We start from the raw sequence: 20,238 nt of genomic DNA, 5'->3' as shown, positions 1-20,238 counted from the left end.
TTTCTATCTTTTTGGTCATGAATTTCACCTCTTACTTCTAGACTTTAGAATTTAGCCATTCCTGCTTTAAAGTAACTAAAATTTGTAGTATGTTGCAGAGAATAAAACCTCATTAATTTTGACTTGAGGAAAAGGAAAAAACTATGACTGAATTCTTGAAATTATGGAATGTGGAAAATATTAATATGCCACTATTTCTTGAAAATAAAATACATGTCAGTAAATATTTCAATGTAATGATGATTTCTGTTTATGAGTAATTCTTGTTAGTTGTAAAAATCTTGAAAGCATAGAGATGCACACAGAAGAAAAATGCATCATTTATTTTCTACTATTTTGGCATTTTTTCTATTTTAATGCATATTTACACATATCTTTTTATTTGTTCAAATTTTAATGAATTCAAGTATATACATTGCTTAATGGGCTCCCCTTTAAGCCCATTAAGATGGCTCGGATGGTAAAGAATCTGCTGCAGTGTAGGAGACCTGGTTCGATCCCTGGGTGGGGAAGATCCCCTGGAGAAAGAAATGGCAACCCACTCCAGTATTCTTGCCTGGAGAATCCCATGGATGGAGGAGCCTGGAGGCTACAGTCCACGGGGTCACAAAGAGTTGGACATGACTGAGCGACTTCACTTTCACTTTCATTCTTTCATAGTCCATGGGGTCACAAACAGCTGGACACGACTGAGCAACTAACACTTTCACATTGCTTAATAAACTTTCAAAACTAGCAATATTAAACTTTTTCTACATTCTTCTCTAATATGATTTTAATGACTATAGATTACTCTTAAAGGTATGAACCATTATTTGTTCAGTTTATTGTAAGATATTTGCGTTGTTTCTACAGATGATTTAAAGTTCTTTGTATGTTTTAAATTGTATGTTTTAAACTCCACAGACATAAATCTCAATCTATGTATATACACAAATGCATATGCATACATAAAACACATACATAAATAAACTCAGAAATTAGATGCTGATTTAAATATACCATTAAGATAAGAACTCTATCTCCATTTCTGGTGACAAGCCAAGTCCTGCTAATGCTGTGTTTACTGCATGTAAATTGTGTATCCTATGGGTTATTTGAGTGGGTATGTCTCAATTTGTTGAATTTGAAAATTAATGTTTACTGTTTTACATACAGATATACATGAATCCACATACGAATATGCATTGATTTTTGCATGCAAAATTTATATACATTTTCCAAGTAGTGCTCTGCAAAATGCTTTTTCTCCTTGTCATTCACTAAAAACAGTGGGTGTCATCAGGGGAGGTTTCAAATAAGTGTGGGAAAAGCTAGGTTCAATAAAGTTAATCAGGGTTTTTTATAGCAGGAATTCACATTTGTCAAAATAACATCATTTTCTGATTTATAGTTTTTACCAAGTAGGGAGAAGGAAATTAAAATACATGGATTGCTATGGTAAGGTATAGTAGTAGAATATTTTGGTTCTGTAATTAGCCTTTGGATAAGGACTCCTTAGTTTAAAGAATAGGACATGCTAAAAATTCATTTTGACTTCATTTTGTGATTATCATGAAGATAACTTGACTTAAAAGTGTTCTCTTTTTTTCTTAAGTGAAGCCTGATCCACCATTAGGTTTGCGTATGGAAATCACAGACACTGGTAGTTTAAAGATTTCATGGTCCAGCCCAACACTGGTACCATTTCAACTTCAATATCAAGTGAAATATTCAGAGAATTCTACAAAAAATATGAGAAAAGTAAGTATATTTTTAGTAAATAAAATGAAAAGTTGAGAAGCAATTAAAGGAAAGGTGAGATACCCTCCAAGTCCCATAGAGAATGCCTCAGTCTATCAAATGTGTATACTGTTTTTGAGGAGATTCAGTCATACTTTAATATCAAACCGCTGGTTTTCATTCAACATCAGCAAAAGAAATGAGCATGTACACAAAATTTCTGCATCTTCTTTAAAATGATTTTAGAAAAGTTGTTCAGTGTTACTAAATATCTCTTACATGTGGATCCATGTTATATTTTGGTAAGCATGACGAATTTCTCCTTGAATTTACTGCCAGAGAAAGTTCCTTTTCCAAAAGCTTATGTATATTAGATTAATTCTCTTTTTTCTCCCCCTCACTCTCCTTCTCCATCTCATTAACACAAACACACACACAGACACACACAGACACAGACACACACACAGACACACACACACACACACACACACACACACACACGACTAATGACTAAAAGAAGTCCAGATACAGAACTATTGAATTCATAATCATAGTATTTTCACTTAAAGACCTTGTCTGGCTTTTGATTTTACATGCCATCCTTATTTTTTCTTATTAATCAATATATTTGTTTACATGTAGTCCATGCATTTATACAGTATAGTCTGTCAAATCTTTTTTTCAGAAAGTCTTGTACACCCACTAGGTGCCAAAAACAGGAGTTTGGAAGAGCAAGTGGTAGAGGATGGGTTGTAATATTAACTGGAGGGAAGGGAAGATCTCTTTAAGGAAGTGATATTTGAGCCGGGATTTGAAGGAGGTGGTGATGCAGGGGAATTAGGGTCTAAATAGAGGAAAGAGCAATTTAGAGGCCCTTAGCTGGATGGGAAGTTGGAGGTCAGGGCAGTGAGTGAGTTTAAGAGCAGTAATGGAGGGGTAGGGGAGAAGGAGGAGTCGTGAAGATCCTCATGAGTCATAGCTTTGGCATTTTAATTTGTAAAACTAATTGTTATGTAACTTAGAGGTGAAAACTTGTCTTTTTAGATCTGGGCTAATTTTCTAAGACTGGCAGTTTAGTCACTCAGTTGTGTCCAACCCTATGCGACCCCGTGGACCGCAGCATGCCAGGCTTCCCTGTCCATCATCAACTCCCAGAGTTTGCTCAAATACATGTTCATCAGGTCGGTGGTGCCATCCAACCATCTCATCCTCTGTCATTCACTTCTCCTCCTGCCTTCAATCTTTCCCAGCATCAGGGTATTTTCCAGTGAATCAGTTCTTTGCATCAGGTGGCGAAAGTATTGGAGTTTCAGCTTCAGCATCAGTCCTTCCAATGAATATTCAGGACTGATTTCCTTTAGGATTGACTGGTTTGATCTCCTTGCAGTCCAAGGGACTCTCAAGAGTCTTCTCCAACACCACAGTTCAAAAGCATCAATTCTTTGGTGCTTAGCTTTCTTTATAGTCCAACTCTCACATCCATACAAGACTTCCGGAAAAACCATAGCCTTGACTAGATGGATGTTTGTCCGCCATGTAATGTCTTTCCTTTTCAATATACTGTCTAGGTTGGTCATAGCTTTTCTTCCAAGGAGCAACTGTCTTTCAATTTCATGGCTGCAGTAATCATCTGCAGTGATTTGGAGCCCCCCAAAAATAAAGTCTCTTACTGTTTCCATTGTTTCCCCATGTATTTGCCATGAAGTGATGGGACCAGATGCCATGATCTTACTTTTCTGAATGTTGAGTTTTAAGCCAACTTTTTCACTCTCCTCTTTCACTTTCATCAAGAGGCTTGTTCTTCTTCGCCTTCTGCCATAAGGGTAGTGTCATTTGCGTACCTGAGGTTATTGATATTTCTCCCGGCAATCTTGATTCCAGCTTGTGCTTCTTCCAGCCCTGCATTTTGCATGATGTACTCTGCACATAAGTTAAATAAGCAGGGTGACAGTGTACAGCCTTGACGTACTCTTTTCCCTATTTGGAACCAGTCTGTTGTTCCATGTCCAGTTCTAACTGTTGCTTCTTGACCTGCAAACAGATTTCTCAGGAGGCAGGTAGGGTAGTCTGGTATTCCTATCTCTCGAAAAATTTTCCACAGTTTATGGTTATTCACACAGTCAAAGGCTTTGGCGTAGTCAAAGCAGAAGTAGGTGTTTTTTTGGAACTCTGTTGCTTTTTCGATAACAGATGCTGGCAATTTGATCACTGATTCCTCTGCCTTTTCTAAATCCAGGTAGAAAATCTGGAAGTTCATCGTTCATGTACTGTTGAAGCCTGGCTTGGAGAATTTTGAGCATTACTTTGCTAGCGTGTGAGATGAGTGCAATTGTGCGGTAGTTTGAACATTTTTTGGCATTGCCCTTCTTTAGTATTGGAATGAAAATTGACCTTTTCCAGTTCTTTTCCAGCAGTGGCCACTGCTGAGTTTTCCAAATTTGCTGGCATGTTGAATGTAGCACTTTAACAGCATCATCTTTTAGAATTTGAAATAGCTCAACTGTAATTCCATCACCTCCACTAGCTTTGTTCGTAGCGATGCTTCCTAATGCCACTTGACTTCAGGATTTTAAATATAGGTGATCTGATATTGTTTAATGTATTCCTGAGGCTTTTTGCCATTTTTAGTCTGTGTTGCCCAACAGTCGAATGGACCAGGAAGTTCAATAGCTTCGGAATACCTCATTGGTTGTTTTATGAACTTACGTCTCTTAGATGTTTTCACTCTGGTTTGTAAGCTATATTTTGATTGACTGTAGCTGATCATCATGGAGAAGGAAATGGCAAACCACTCCAGTATTCTTGCCTAGAGAATTCCATGGACAGAGGAGGCTGACAGGCTCCAGTCCACGGAGTTGCAAAGAGTCGGACACGACAGAGCAACTAACACACACAGCTGATCATCAGACCAGGGTTCTTAAAATTATTCATGCCCTCCTTCTGTGACCCATTGCTCTAGGAAGGTTTATAGCTCTCTGCCTATCCTGTACATCATCTTTTGTTTTGTTTTTTTTAATATATACTTATTTATTTGGCTGTGTCAGGTCTTAACTGTAGCACACAGGCTCTTTGCTGGGTCATGTGGGATCTTTCATTGTGCTGTGTGGGTTTAGTTGCTCCATGGGATGTGGGATCTTAGTTCCCCAACCGAGGATCAGACTTATGTCCCCTGCATTGTGGTTCTTAACCACTGGATGATCAATGATGTCCCCCTGTGCATTGTAGGCTTTTAATATCTTGTATGTTATTGATGTCAGCAAAGGCTTGAAGCTTCCCACTGAGTTTGGCTGTTCTGTCAAAGTTTGAAAAGTCAATATTCATTATCATTCAGTTAAAAATATATGCTGAGTATCACTGTGATTTTTTTTCCCTTGGACTTACAGGCTTTTAAAAATACAATTGACTAATGTCAGTCAAACGTTTGTTACTGGGTTATCGATCTTTGTTAAATTCCACTGTGGCCAGCTAACTCCTCTGTAAGATTTTAATTCTTTGAAATTTGTAGAGACCTGCTTGTAATCAATTTTGGTAAAGGTTTCACATCACCCTGATGCTCGGATGTTTTCAAATGATATTTAACAGGCTGATGAGATTGTCTCAGCTACGTCTCTGCTAGTAGACAGTGTGCTTCCTGGGTCTTCATATGACGTTCAGGTGAGGAGTAAGAGATTGGATGGCCTAGGAATCTGGAGCGACTGGAGCGCCCTTCTTACCTTTACTACGCAAGGTAGGTTTTGTAAGAGTCACTTCTGTTCACAGGGGAGTATGATTCCTGAATTGCCTTTAACATATTATACTTGTCTTAAATTTTATGGTGGTAAACCAAAAGGAGGAACACCGTATTAACTTCTAATTTAAATTTCGAGCAAGGTAATCCTTTAGTGAAAATTTGTGTGAGAGCTCCCTCATTTATGTGTATCCATGGCAGTATCTTGCTGAATTACTCTTTCTTACTCAAAAGACGGAGTTGATATAAAAGCTCCAAATTTACAAATTCAGAACACTGCTTGTACTGATGTTTCCTGAATTTACACTTGAAAATCAGATACATTTATTTGGTATAAGTTTTAAATACTAAAGTTTTATTTGGATATTATATATGTTATATAATTAAGCAATTCTTTTCACTCTAGATGCTTGCTTTTCAAAGCTTTTACTTTCAGTTTTCATGTTTTTAAAATAATCTTTAACATCAGAAAAACTGCAGTTTATTCACAGCTTCCTCATGGAGTTGAGGTGCAATGTTTTACATAGAGGCCCAGGAGTCTAATGGTGGTGGCCCTGGCACAAGCCAGGCTGTGAATGTAGGAAGGCAGTTCATAGTTCTTTGACTAGTTTTCAATCTATCAAATGTGCAAAATTATTCCCACTCAAACTTGCTCAGGTTGATAGATATATGGAGAAAGCAAGTACGACGTAAAACACTAAACCATGTAAACATGTAAAACACTAAACAGGCTTATTTATTAATTGCTTACTATTTAAAAAGCATTGCTTGTTAAAAAGTAAGTATCAGTAATAGTTTAAAAGCACTGACTTTGGTGTCTGACAGAATTTCGTAGGAGTCCTGCTCCCCCTCCCTTATTTGGAAAGTTTCTTGACCTCCCTGTACTTCAATTTACTCATCTATGGAATAAGGAATTTTTATATGGATAGAATGAAATGATGCACATGAAGTGCTTACTGCAGTGCCTGACTCTTAGTAAGCATTGTGAAATAGTGGATCATAGTTTATAAATATCAAGCTAGTAAATTGACAAACTCAATATTCAGAATCTGAAAGTCTAATGAAATTTAGAGGCTGACATGATACATATCTAATTGCTTAGCACAAATAACACTGTGAGAAGAGCTAAAGTAAGTGCTAAGCATTAGAAGGGATTAATTCTCACTGGAAAATTCAGGAACCGTGAGTGAACAGACTTAGAAGGCAGGAATTTCCCATCTCTATTCCTCAAATAATTGTTGAGTATCACAATGTATGTAATAGGATGCTGAAAACTCAACTTTTGTTCTATCTTGAATTATATATCATTGATTAATAGGTCTTAATGACCAGCTGTGAAATACATAGAGTGGAATGAATTAACAGCATCAAATTTCAATGAATGTCCCATGGAGGACTGGGTGAAGTGGGTGGTGGGGTAGGGAAGTTGACAAGGGAGGTGGAGGCAACAGCCCCTGATCCCATTCTGAATGGCCTATAACTTGTACCTTTATTTTGCTGTCTGATGAAATGTTTCTCTTCCACAAGAAAATGGCTTCATTCTTTGCTGTTTTTCTTCTTAATAAGATCTGACAACCTACCCTTGCTGAAGAAAAAGGAAATTCTAAAAGAATCATGATTGTTTTAAAATTTTCTGATGTTCAAGTTATATGTTTGTACCTTCCTAGTATAATGATTCTTAGCAATGTTATGTATTCAGTTGGATTAAATGAAATCTTTGATCCAGAATAATATAATAACTACTTGTATTACATTTCATATAAGGTTTTATTTTGGGTTGTTCAACTTAGGTTCTTAGACCTTTCAATGGACTTATTTTTAGTTCTATTTTGCTTTATGCAAAATCCTTTTATACTTCTATTTCTTTCCTAGTTCATATCAGTATCTGTAGAATTAAATTTGCTTGGTTTACTAATATGTTGTATCATTTTTTATGCTTTCATAATAAACCAGATATTCTAATATATACTATAAAACACATATGTACACATGTATATTCCCTTCCACAGGCAAATATTATGTGTTTTGTTTACACGGAGGTAATAAATGTATGTTTTGTTGAAAAGAAGCATTGCCAATTTATTTGCTTGTGCAATATCCAATAATTGTTGTTCTTCAGTCACTAAGTCATGTCCGACTCTTTGTGACTCCAGGGCTGCAGCACTCCAGGCTTCCCTGTCCTTCACTGTCTCCCAGAGTTTGCTCAAATTCATGTTCATTGAGTTAGTGATGCTATCCAATCCTCTCATCCTCTGCCACCCACTTCTCCTTTTGCTTTCATTCTTTCCCAGCATATTTTCCAGTGAATCAGCTATTCTCATCAGGTGGCCAAAGTATTGGAGCTTCAACTTCAACATCAGTCCTTCCAATGAGTTCACTTCAGTTCAATTCAGTCGCTCAGTCATGTCTGACTCTTTGCAACCCCATGAATCACAGCACGCCAGGCCTCCCTGTCCATCACCAACTCCCAGAGTCCACCCAGACTCATGTCTATCGAGTCAGTGATGCCACTCAGCCATCTCATCCTCTGTCATCCGCTTCTCATCCTGCCCCCAATCCTTCCCAGCATCAGAGTCTTTGCCAATGAGTCAACTCTTCGCATCAGGTGGCCAAAGTATTGGAGTTTCAGCTTCAACATCAGTCCTTCCAATGAACACCCAGGACTGATCTCCTTTAGGATGGACTGGTTGGATCTCTTTGCAGTCCAAGGGACTCTCCAGAGTCTTCTCCAACACCACAGTTCAAAAGCATCAATTCTTCAGCACTCAGCTTTCTTCTGGAGAAGGCAATGGCACCCTACTCTAGTACTCTTGCCTGGAAAATCCCATGGATGGAGGAGCCTGGTAGGCTGCAGTCCATGGGGTTGCTAAGAGTTGGACACGACTGAGCGACTTCACTTTCAATTTTCACTTTCCACTTTCATGCACTGAAGAAGGAAATAGCAACCCACTCCTGTATTCTTGCCTGCAGAATCCCAGGGACAGGGGAGCCTGGTGGGCTGCCGTCTATGGGGTCGCACAGAGTCGAATATGACTGAAGCGACTTAGCAGCAGCAGTAGCTTTCTTCACTGTCCAACTCTCACATCCATACATGACTACTGGAAAAACCATAGCCTTGACTAGATAGCCCTTTGTTGGCAAAGTAATGTCTGCTTTTTAATATGCTGTCTAGGTTGGTCATACCTTTCCTTCCAAGGAGTAAGCGTCTTTTAATTTCATGGCTGCAGTCACCATCTGCAGTGATTTTGGAGCCCCAAAAATAAAGCCTGACACTGTTTCCACTGTTTCCCCATCTATTTCCCATGAAGTGATGGGACCAGATGCCATGATCTTAGTTTTCGGAATGTTGAACTTTAAGCCAACTTTTTCACTCTCCTCTTTTACTTTCATCAAGAGGCTTTTTAGTTCCTCTTCACTTTCTGCCATAAGGGTGGTGTCATCTGCACATCTGAGGTTATTGATATTTCTCCCAGAAATCTTGATTCCAGCTTGTGCTTCTTCCAGCCCAGCATTTCTCATGATGTACTCTGCATATAAGTTAAATAAGCACGGTGACAGTATAGAGCCTTGACGTGCTCCTATTCAGGGTTAAATGATTTCCTTTAGAATTTACTGGTTTTATCTTCTTCCTGTCCAAGGGACTCTCAAGAGTCTTCTCCAGTACCACAGTTCAAAAACATCAATTCTTTGGCGCTCAGCCTTCTTGATGGTCCAGCTCTCACATCTTTACATTACTATGGAAAAATTATAGCTTTGACTATATGGACCTTTGTTGGCAAAGTGATGTCTTTGCTTTTTAATATGCTGTCTAGGTTTGTCATAGTTTTCCTTCCAAGGAGCAAGCATCTTTTAGTTTCTTGGCTGCAGTCACTGTCCGCAATGATTTTGATCAAGAAACAATATTACCATTAATAGCTAGTCTTTTACTTATTCAACACAGATGTGCCCCTTTAGTGACTGTAGACATTCCAAACAGAAAAACTTGAAAATGAGGAATGAATGCAGACAGTGAGTAAACAGCTGCCTCAAAGGCCAGAATTTGTTCATGTAGCAGTGAGTGTGAGGTTAAGCTTATTAATGTAACCAACTCAGATAGCTCAGATGCCATGAGTGATACCATGTGAATATCAAGAGAAAGACAGAAACTTGTCAAATAGAAAGTAGATTAGGACACCAGTAGAGGGGAGGAGAGCTTATACACTTTAGCATCTCCCAAACACATTTTTCTATTCCAGTATTATCTGCTGTAATGATGTAATATGTATTAAATCACAAATAAAAGGTAGAAGTAGATCAAGAACTCCGTCTTGAATAATAATAATATTGACAATTATAGGGTGCTTCCTTTGTTTCAGGCACTATGTGCTTTGCACATACTAACATTTTATCCTTTCAATGACCTGTGGGATAAGTACTGTTATCCCTCTTTTATAAACAAAGAAGTTGAGAATTAGATAGGGTTAAGTACATGTAACTGTTGATACAATTACAAAATAGCCTAACTCCAAAGTTCATGTTTATGACCACTAGTAAGGCAATTAAGTGCATAATGTATAATTATACAAGATTTCTGGTAGCCCTAAAAATTGACCCTCAAAGCTAGTAAGCAGTAAATTTATTATATAGAGCATTTTATTGGAACACTTCATTTCCTTCATGATTCCTGGTAAATGAGGTTTTAGCATTGCTTAGGTTTTTTGGTTTAGGTTTGCCGAGTTATGCTGGCTGCAATGTCTGCACTTTATAGTGCTGACCACACTTGAGGCTCATTTCCTGAAAGCTGTGCAACAGCAAAGTATGTCTCCAAACTTGGGGACTTCCTATTCCTGTGTAAAGAGATTCAAATCCTTCTCCCTTAAGTCTAGTTACTTAATATGATTAGGTTCACTACCATTGTTCACTGCCCAGCAAACAGAAAAATTCCATGAGATTGAGGTGTTAATTTGTTTAAAATGTGTTAGCACACCTGTTTTATTATTTCCAAACACTTAAAACAAAGGTTACTTGATGTAAATATTGCTGCAGACAGAATACTAGTTCTCAGGACCTTTGTAACTGCTACATTTTATTCATTAATGCATTTAAGCTGTACCTACCAAGTGCATAGTTAATGAAGTATTGACTATTCCTAGTCAAGGAATTCTTATGGATTCTTTTGAAGTGAATTTAATAGGTTCTTTCTCTATAGCTGCTGGGAGATGCTTTTCAAGGAAAACCCAGGACCTTCCCAGAACTTATGAATATTACAATTTACATACTAAAAACAACTTTAGAAGTGCTGAATTCCTGTAGTAACTTTATTAACTGCATTCTTGTTGCTGTGAAAGAAGAGGAGAAACAGATACTAGATAATATCTACATTTCTTGTGTAGCTCTTATACCAGGTTAGAGAAAATACTTTTTTCTTAAAGAAAAATAGGTAATCTGCTCCAAGAATTAAAAAATCTATTATATGGAGCTATGATAAAGACATGCATTTTAAAATCATTTATCTAAAATGTTTGATTCATGATTTATGTTCTTTTGAGTAATTTACTAATATTTGTCAATAGAATTTCCTTTTTAAATAGAATTCATTAATGCAGATCCTATAAAGGTATTGATATTTGGTTATGAGAAGAAAATCATTATTGTTGTCTTAATTTACAAACTGTTGTGTGGTAGTATCTCACATGAGAATAAAAGATAGATATATTTATATTATCTTGAAAATTAAATAGTCGACACATATCAATTTCAATACATTTGTTCAACGTAAATTTTATAGATCATCAGGCTTTTAATAACTTGTTTTTTAAGCTATTTTAGCATTTAATTACATGAAAATTCTGTGACTTTAATTCTGTTTCTCAATTAAGTCTTACGTAGGCTTCAATTTCAAAGTGAAATGCTTGGAGCTTTTTATTATCTTTCAAATTAAAGCTTCAATTTAATTTTGGAAATCTTATTTGTACTCTTTTTTAAAAAAACTGAATTGAGACTTTTGAGGCAGTTGGTAATGAGGTGTGTGGTAAATAAGTAATTACCAGTGAAGCCTGAGTGCCACCCTAGGTGAGATTCATAAATATAAGAGCTAACTTCTGTCCAGTAATTTCATGCTATGAAGTTTTTTCCTGTCTATACTTGACTGTGGACATAGCAAATGCAAATATCTTCTATGTATTATAAATATTAAGACATTGGAGTTTAGCATGCTACTACAGAAAAGAGAAAAATAATAAGAACTAATCAAAGTTTTTGGATTTGTTTTGAGGGTAATTCAAAGGATATATATGGAAACAGATATTCATATTCCATCAGCAGAAAATAGCTTACCTTAACTTTTACAACTGAAATATCCTGTTTTCATAATGCACTATGGCAGAAATAATTTCTTCCTGTGTAAGCATTCATTTACTTTTATTCTGTTTCTAATTAAAAAAATAGAGACCTAACTATGGTTTCCCAGGTGGCGCAATAGTAAAGAATCCACCTGCCAATGCAGGAGACATGGGTTTCATTCCTGGATCGGGAATATAAGTGGCAACCCACTTCAGTACTCTTGCCTGGAGAATTCCATGGACAAAGGAGCCTGCAACAGTCCATTGGGTCACAGAGTCGGAGATGACTAAGCACACAAAGAAAAAGAAAATGTTTCCAATGATAGGAGACTGAAATAGTACTATGGAATAGTGTATAGATGTTAAAAATAATATTTTAGAGAAATATTGATTCCCCTTGTCCTCAACCACACAACACTGGCACTAAATAACTTAAAATAATGTTACAGAACAGTATTTGCAGTTTTGCCTGCCTTGTTTACTGGTGCATCATTGGTTTTACATTTCCTAACAAGTTTTCTTATTTAAAGCTTATTTCTCTACTTGCTTACTTGAAATATTGTTACAGAGCAGTATTTGCAGTTTTGCCTGCCTTGTTTATTGGTGCATCATTGATTTTACATTTCCTAACAAGTTTTCTTATTTAAAGCTTATTTCTCTGCTTACTTGAAATTTTCATGTATTCAATTGAGAGAAGGGCTATCACCATTTATTCTTCAGGATTTTGCTTTGTAGGAATTTGATTTGAGAACTTGCCTAAGGTTTGCTGATTCTGAAAGCAGAGTCTGATGTAAGACATGCCATGGTAGAATTAGACTATATTTCATTTTCACTGATTTTCTGCCTAGCAGCAAGTGACAGTTATTCACTAAAACATATTTTATAATGAATAAATCTCTGTTCTTAGAAAATTCTGAAGACATTTATGGATGCTCAAGTCATTTGAGAATGAGAATGCTTGGGACACTTACTAACTATACATGAATGGGCAGCTACAGTTCTGCAGTCTCTCAGCACACTCATTTTTCGGGGGGCAGTATAATCCTGAATGCCTGGTGAATCCTTTTTACATGGTATCAACTACTTACATGATGTTTTCTTTCTTGATCTTATATCATATCTTTCTTCCCCCATTACAGATGTCATATACTTTCCACCTAAAATTCTGACAACGGTTGGATCTAACGTTTCTTTTCACTGTATCTATCAAAATGAAAAGAAGATCGTTTCCTCAAAAAAGATTGTTTGGTGGTTGAATTTAGCTGAGAAAATTCCTCAAAGCCAGTATGATGTTGTGGATGACCATATTAGCAAAGTTACTTTTCCCAACTTGAATGCAACCAAACCCCGAGGAAAGTTCACCTATGATGCAGTGTACTGCTGCAATGAGCAAGAGTGCCACCATCGCTATGCTGAGTTATATGTGATTGGTAAGAATCCCAGGCTTGTCGTCTTTTTTTCCATGAGATACATTTTTATTATGGACTCTATCTTAGAGTCCCATTGAAGATGCTAAGGAAATTTTATTTTCATTAAAACATGTTTTGGTGTTTTTGCTTTATAGTAATATTTTAATGTGTTTTAAATAGATGTCAATATCAATATATCATGTGAAACTGATGGGTACTTAACTAAAATGACTTGCAGATGGTCACCCAATGCAATCCAATCACTTGCAGGAAGCAATTTGCAGCTGAGGTATCATAGGTATGTATTATTTTCGTTCTTTTTTTTTTCTGTGGATATGGTGAGATAAACATTTCTTATAAAAATGTCATGATAGTCTTGTAGGTTTATTCCTGAATGAGGAAAGTAGAATATACTTAATTAGGAAATTTTTGAGGCATTAAATAAATTGGTGATTATTGAAAAAACTCACACACAAAAAGTTGCAATTTGTTTTTACGTCAGATTATTTTTTCTGATGATCAGTTAATTCTCCACAATTGCATTTAATGTGGAGAAATAATTAATATGTAGTTAATGAATGAAATCCCCAAAACTAATGTCTATACATTTTTAATTTGACTTGGAGAATTGACTAGAGGTAAATATGAAGAATTATAGAAGCCTCATGTCATTTGCTGAAGATTAAGGTTTTTGAAAAAATTGGAGGTAGTGGCACAGAGATTGTGGGAGACAATATGAATGGTTTTTATAAATAGGTAAGATTATTTTTTTAACTGAACTACAGTTGATTTACAATGTTGTGCTAGTTTCAGGTGTGCTGCAAAATGATTCAGTTATGCATATATATATGTATGTGTGTATATCTATTCTTTTTCAGATTCTTTTCGTTATAGGTTATTATAAGATACTGAATATAGTTCTCTGTGCTATATAGTAAATCCTTGTTGTTTATCTATTTTATAAATAGTAGTATGTATCTGTTAATCCCAAACTCCTAAATTATTTATTTCTTCCCTCTCGCCTTTGGTAACCATAACTTTGTTTACTTCACAATGATTAAACTATTCTATTAAAGAGTAACTTCATTTGTTTTTTACCCTTCTCTGTTTTAAAAAGGATTCAAGTTCATTGTCTTCCTATAGTATTCTCCTTCTCTCTATAAATACTTTTATCTAAAATGTGTTGATTAGGACAGGATAGACATATTTTAATTTTTATAATACTCTTTAGTAATTTTCAAGAATGTGTACTACTCTTAAACACCCTGTCTCCATTTGTATCAGGACTTTCAGTTTTATAGCTTGTGCTCATTTATTCTTAAAATCTGAAGTTTCTACTTGAAAAACAAATCCATTTTCTCAAATAATGTGTTCTGATCTATTCCTACTGCTACCAATCTATTCTTACATAGTATTAGAAAAAACGGGGCAATTTCTTCATCTTCCATGTGGGAATAATAGCTGTTTTCATCTTACCTAATATCAGTACTTTAAAATCAATAGAATGTTCACTGCATACCACATTACTTTTGTAATCTCTTTACTTTCTTTCCATGACATTTTCAGTGGTATTTGTGGATGACTGCTCTCTAAGCATTTTGAGTCATTTATCTTCCTAGTATTTTCCGAAGAGCCATGAAACTAGCTGCATATGCTTGGTCGAGTTTTTTAACCTCTCTAATCTTCATTTTTCTTATCTGTACAATGGAACAAATAATAGGACTTGAAGGGTTTCAGTGAGAATTAATAATATTTTATTTAATTGTAATCAAGTGATATGATTTCTTCTGGTAAACATTCAATAAATGTTTGTATCTATCATAATGATAATGATGCTGATCTTTGAATTCCAAGTGGACTGCTAATGTGCTTCTGTACAAGATGATGACTCCTCATCCCACCTTCTCATCTAACCTCACCCATCACAGCCTTTCACATACACACACACATACACAAACTCATACATGGTTGTAATTTTGAGGAACTAGAAAGAAAAAGGTGTCACAAAAAATGGAAAATAAGGGACAGAAGCATATAGATTTTCCATTTTCATGTAACATTCTTACTCCCATTCCTAAGGAAATAGTAACTGCTACTTTTAGCACTTAACTATTATATTTAAAGCAAATAATGGCAGAAGAGTTATTTCAAAGAAGAGGTTAAACGCTTTATATTCTCTAAGGTATAGTGTTGATTGGGATGTAGTGATGAAAATATTTTCTTAATTTTCTTCTCTGAGAAAATAAGTAATATACCTGACTATATGCCTGCGTGCTCAGTCGTGTCCAACTCTTTGCAACCCCATGGACTGTAGCCCACCAGGCTCCTCTGTCCATGGAATTCTTCAGGCAAGAGTACTGGAATGGGTGCCATTTCCTTCTCCAGGGTATCTTCCCAACTCAGAGGTTGAACCCATGTCTCCTCTGTCTCCTGCACTGGCAGGTGAATTCTTTACCACTGGGTCACTTGGAAAGCTCACCTGACTATACGATCCATATATAAGTCATGAATTGGTATTATTTTAATTATATTGCTTTGAACTAGAATATATTAGGGCAATGTCAATTAAGATATAATTTACTATCAATTATGTTTTCAATTTGTGGTAGAATTTAAAGTGCAAGGAATTTACCTTCCTTTCCATCTCAGGAATGTCCCATTACCACTTATGATTTTATTTTAAAAATTTGATCACTGAGCTATAGTAGCATAGCTTCCAAAGTGATGTAAGTCCTATCTCTAATTGGATCCTTCTCCAATTAGAAAATTGTCATTTACTTCAATTGCATACCCACTTACTGTCAACTGAAATATTTAATAAGGGCTTTCTACTTTTATGGAAAGATTATAATATAGCTGGGAATTCAAAAATGCCTTTCCAGTAAGAACAACTACTTTTGGATGGAGCAAAAACTGTCTATTTTAAACAACAAAGAAGTCTTCTCAGATATCTTATTGCTTTCATCATTGTTGTATACTTATTGATTGTTTTTGTATCTTTTAAGGAGCAGCCTTTACTGTTCTGATGTTCCATCTATTCATCCTTTATCTGAACCCAAAGATTGCCACTTGCAGAGAGATGGTTTTTATGAATGCATATTTCAGCCAATCTTTCTATTATCTGGCTATACAATGTGGATTAGAATTAATCATATGTTGGGCTCACTGGACTCTCCACCGACTTGTGTCATTCCTGATTCTGTGGGTATGTCAAAACTATATGTGTCTTCATTTTTATTAGCAGATTTGGATTCAGACTGATTCAGGGTAACGGTTGAATTTTGCTGTTTTCTGATCACACTAGATTAAAAAATTATTTTCCTATTTGCAGTGGGATTGAAAAGACAATCAGCCTTAGACAATTTTACAATTTTTATTTTACTTATAACACAATTTTTTAGCAATTGGAATATGTTTAGCACATAATTTGCTGAGTTATATTGGTTACTGGGTTTGAAATTTGGTACTAATATTATTCTAAATAATACACCATTTTAGGTTTTTTCTCAATATACATATGACAACATCTGATGTTTTTAATCTAAAAGTTTAATTTGGATATTCTGATGGTTTTTGAAATCTGAGTAGTTATAACTCAAGGCTTTAATTTGTAAGGCTGAGTAGGAAACAGAAGGATTCAAAATAAATCAAGTGAAATAAAGAGAAAATAATCAAGATGATGACATCCATCATAGTATTTTAAAAAGTTATTTTGATTTCAAAGGACAAAGAGAACCCTTGGAAATTTTGGTAGATCGCTCCAAGTATCACTGTGAAATCTTTGAAAAATGGCCCATTTATGATTGTCCAGCAAAGACAGAAGAGTATCTTTTGATGCTGTATACTATTTTGTCGGGAAATTATACCAAAAATTAATATTGGTCCATTGTATTTTCAGATAATTAATACATATCTGACTTCAAATCTAAATTTTGTTAGATATAGGATGAAATTATCATAATCAAAAACACATTCTTTCAATATGAAGTCCCAATTAATTGATCTGCCCTCTTCAGGCCCCTCACTAGTTTGGTTCCATTTTAAGTGATTTTATTTTAAGGAGTACTTCTCTGATACTAAATATCCTAGGATAGCAAAGAATTCTTCTACACCCCTCCCCACAAACATGCACAGATACACCCTCGCATCTATTATGTGACAATTGCAGCATGGATTCAGTTTGATATCTGGACAATTTTTGATGTTACTCTTTTCAGTACTAATATAAGGCATTTAAGTTGGACTTATATTGCCTACTAAATACTAGAAGACACTGTGAAAATTCAACTTTGGGAATGACAGCTCCTCATTTTACTAGCTTTGTTAACTTGGGCTAGTTGCTTAAATGCTCCGAGACTATTTAATCATCTATAAAATGTGGAAAACTCCTTCTACTTCCCTAAGGTCAGTATTCTGGGGATCACATGAACTGTTGTACTTCAAATCATTCCTTGTACAAACTAGGCATTCACGGAATATATAGATGTGATGTCCATATGATTCAGTCAAGTGCAATCACAGATTTAATGCCTTAGGGTCTTTTGGAAGCTCATACTTCTTTTCTTGAGGAGGAATTATTAATACCTTTTCTTTTTTTTTTTTATGGCATGGAATTTTATTTTATTTATTTTTTTTTTGGCATTTTTTTTTTTTTATAAATTTATTTATCCCAGTTGGGGGCCAATCACTTCACAACATTGTAATAGTTCCTGCCATACATTGACATGAATCAGCCATGGGTCCACATGTGTTCCCCCTCCTGGACCCCCCACCCACCTCCCTCCCCATCCCATCCCTCTGGGTCATCCCATTGCCCCGGCCCTGAGCCCTTGTCTCATGCATCGAACATGGAATGGTGTTCTGTTTCACATATGATAATATACATGTTTCAATGCTATTCTCCCAGAACGTCCCACCCTCACCTTCTCCCTCAGAGTCCATAAAATTGTTCCATGCATCTGTGTCTCTTATTCTGTCTTGCATATATGGTTATCGTTACCATCTTTCAAATTCCATATATATGCATTAGTATACTGTATTGTTGTTTTTCTTTCTGGCTTACTTCACTCTGTATAATGGGCTCCAGTTTCATCCATCTCAGTAGAACCGATTCAAATGTATTTTTTTTAATGGCTGAGTAATATTCCATTGTGTATATTAATACCTTTTCAAAAGGTGAAAAATATGTCATTATACTGGTTGGTGAAGAATGTCGTATTGGCATATGAGGAACTGAATAAGCATGAGATACTGAGTAATAATAAAAAAAGTTTAGGAGTTTTGGTTATCCACAGTCTGAAGAAGTATTGTTGATGAAGTCTGGAGCTTCAAAGGTTCACACTATTGTGGTTATGCTTTGAGATATTAGTTCCCAAATACATTGAGTTTGAGTATTGTCTTTTACTATTTTTTTAAAAAGCTCTTGCTATCTGGTCCTCTTTGCCTTTGTTTCTACCTTTAAAAAACTTATTTTCTTCAGACTGTAGAGAACCAAGGCTTTATTCTGCAAGACTACCTCTGACCTTAACCTAGAAATATCTATTAACAAACAGTAGAAAAGTTTGAAACCACATGTGTGGAAATGGATGCACTGTATAGTTTTTTGCTTTTAATTAAAGTTCTATATAGAACAGAGTTTGCTATTAAATTTCTTATGTGTTCAGTATGGTATCTTTTGCATGCAGAGACAATAGCTCCATTTCTAATCAGGTCTTACTATTAATATGCAGAGTGACATGGACAATGAATTGACCTTTTTTCAATCAATAGCTCTATTTGCAAAATAGACATGATCTCTTTCTTATGTATCACATAAAGTTGTAGGGGATAAAATGAGGCATTGAATGATAAAATTCTGAGAAAGAGATGTTGCTTTATAAATAGAAGGTATGGAAGATTATTGTTGCTAAGTCGTGTCTGACTCTTTATGACCCTATGGACTGTAACCTGCCAGGTTCCTCTGTCCATGGGATTTCCCAGGAAGGAATACTGAAGTGGGTTGCCATTTCCTTCTCCAGGATATCTTCCTGACCCAGGGATCGAACTCATATCTCCTGCTTGGCAGGTGGATTCTTTACCACTGAGCCTCCTGGGAAGCCCAATGGAAGATTATAAAATCATAATAACATTTAAAAACAATGTTACTGTTTAAATTACTGTTACATAATACTTTAAATTTTTTTCTAGTGAAACCACTGCCTCCATCCAGTGTGAAAGCAGAAATTACTGTAAAAATTGGATTATTGAAAATATCTTGGGAAAAGCCGGTCTTTCCAGAGAATAATCTTCAGTTCCAGATTCGCTATGGTTTAAGTGGAAAACAAGTACAATGGAAGGTATTTTTTACCTGGAAATTTCTTCAGCTTGCCTCACTAAATATTATTTCTTATAACTGTTTAAGAATTTTATTGCATAAGATTTATTTTACTGGTATAAAAATACATCCTCCTGTATTCCGTAGTTCTTTTTGTTAAATTCTTGTTGTTGTTCAGTCACTCAGTCATGTCCAACTCTTTACGGTCCCACTGACTGCAGCACAACAGGCTTCTCTGTCTTCCACTATCTCCCAGAGTTTGCATAAGTTCTATCCATTGAGTTGCTAACCCTTTTAAGGAATGAAATTTCCTGTGATTGATCATTTCCCAAGGTGTGTTTTATAGAACATCGATCCCATAAAATGTTTCTTGAACAAAGATCACATTAAATAAAGTTTAGGAAACCTTGCTGGAGGAGGCAGTGGCACCCCACTCCAGTACTCTTGCCTGGAATATCCCATGGACGGAGGAGCCAGGTAGGCTGCAGTCCATGGGGTGGCTACGAGTCAGACACGACTGAGTGACTTCACTTTCACTTTTCACTTTCATGCATTGGAGAAGGAAATGGCAACCCACTCCATTGTTCTTGCCTGGAGAATCCCAGGGACGGGGGAGCCTGGTGGGCTGCTGTCTCTGGGGTCACACAGGGTCGGACACAACTGAAGCGACTTAGCAGCAGCAGCAGCAGCAGCAGGAAACCTTGCATCACTATATGTCCCTAGTGTAGCATCATGATACTTTGCATG

The 20,238-nt window shown here is 35.9% G+C and overlaps 1 protein-coding gene across 3 annotated transcripts in view; it reads left to right on the top strand.

Annotated features, from left to right (window-relative positions):
* Positions 1–20,238, top strand: part of LEPR (leptin receptor) — an 84,461-nt gene that overhangs the window by 41,880 nt on the left and 22,343 nt on the right. For 2 of the 3 annotated variants that reach the window (XM_081485755.1, XM_081485756.1), the window contains exons 7-12: positions 1,598–1,743; positions 5,305–5,449; positions 12,909–13,199; positions 13,359–13,476; positions 16,184–16,383; positions 19,365–19,513. In XM_081485755.1, coding sequence (XP_081341881.1) covers positions 1,598–1,743; positions 5,305–5,449; positions 12,909–13,199; positions 13,359–13,476; positions 16,184–16,383; positions 19,365–19,513 — 1,049 coding nt within the window. The remainder of the gene's footprint in view (positions 1–1,597; positions 1,744–5,304; positions 5,450–12,908; positions 13,200–13,358; positions 13,477–16,183; positions 16,384–19,364; positions 19,514–20,238) is intronic. The other variant, XM_081485758.1, reaches the window with a different exon arrangement.

The sequence above is a fragment of the Giraffa tippelskirchi genome, chromosome 5 (genome assembly GCF_054371585.1).
Source record: "Giraffa tippelskirchi isolate mGirTip1 chromosome 5, T2T-mGirTip1v1.2.pri, whole genome shotgun sequence".
NCBI lineage: Eukaryota > Metazoa > Chordata > Mammalia > Artiodactyla > Giraffidae > Giraffa > Giraffa tippelskirchi.
The sequence above is the reverse complement of the archived record's forward strand: the minus strand, read 5'-3'. Positions and strand labels throughout refer to the sequence as shown.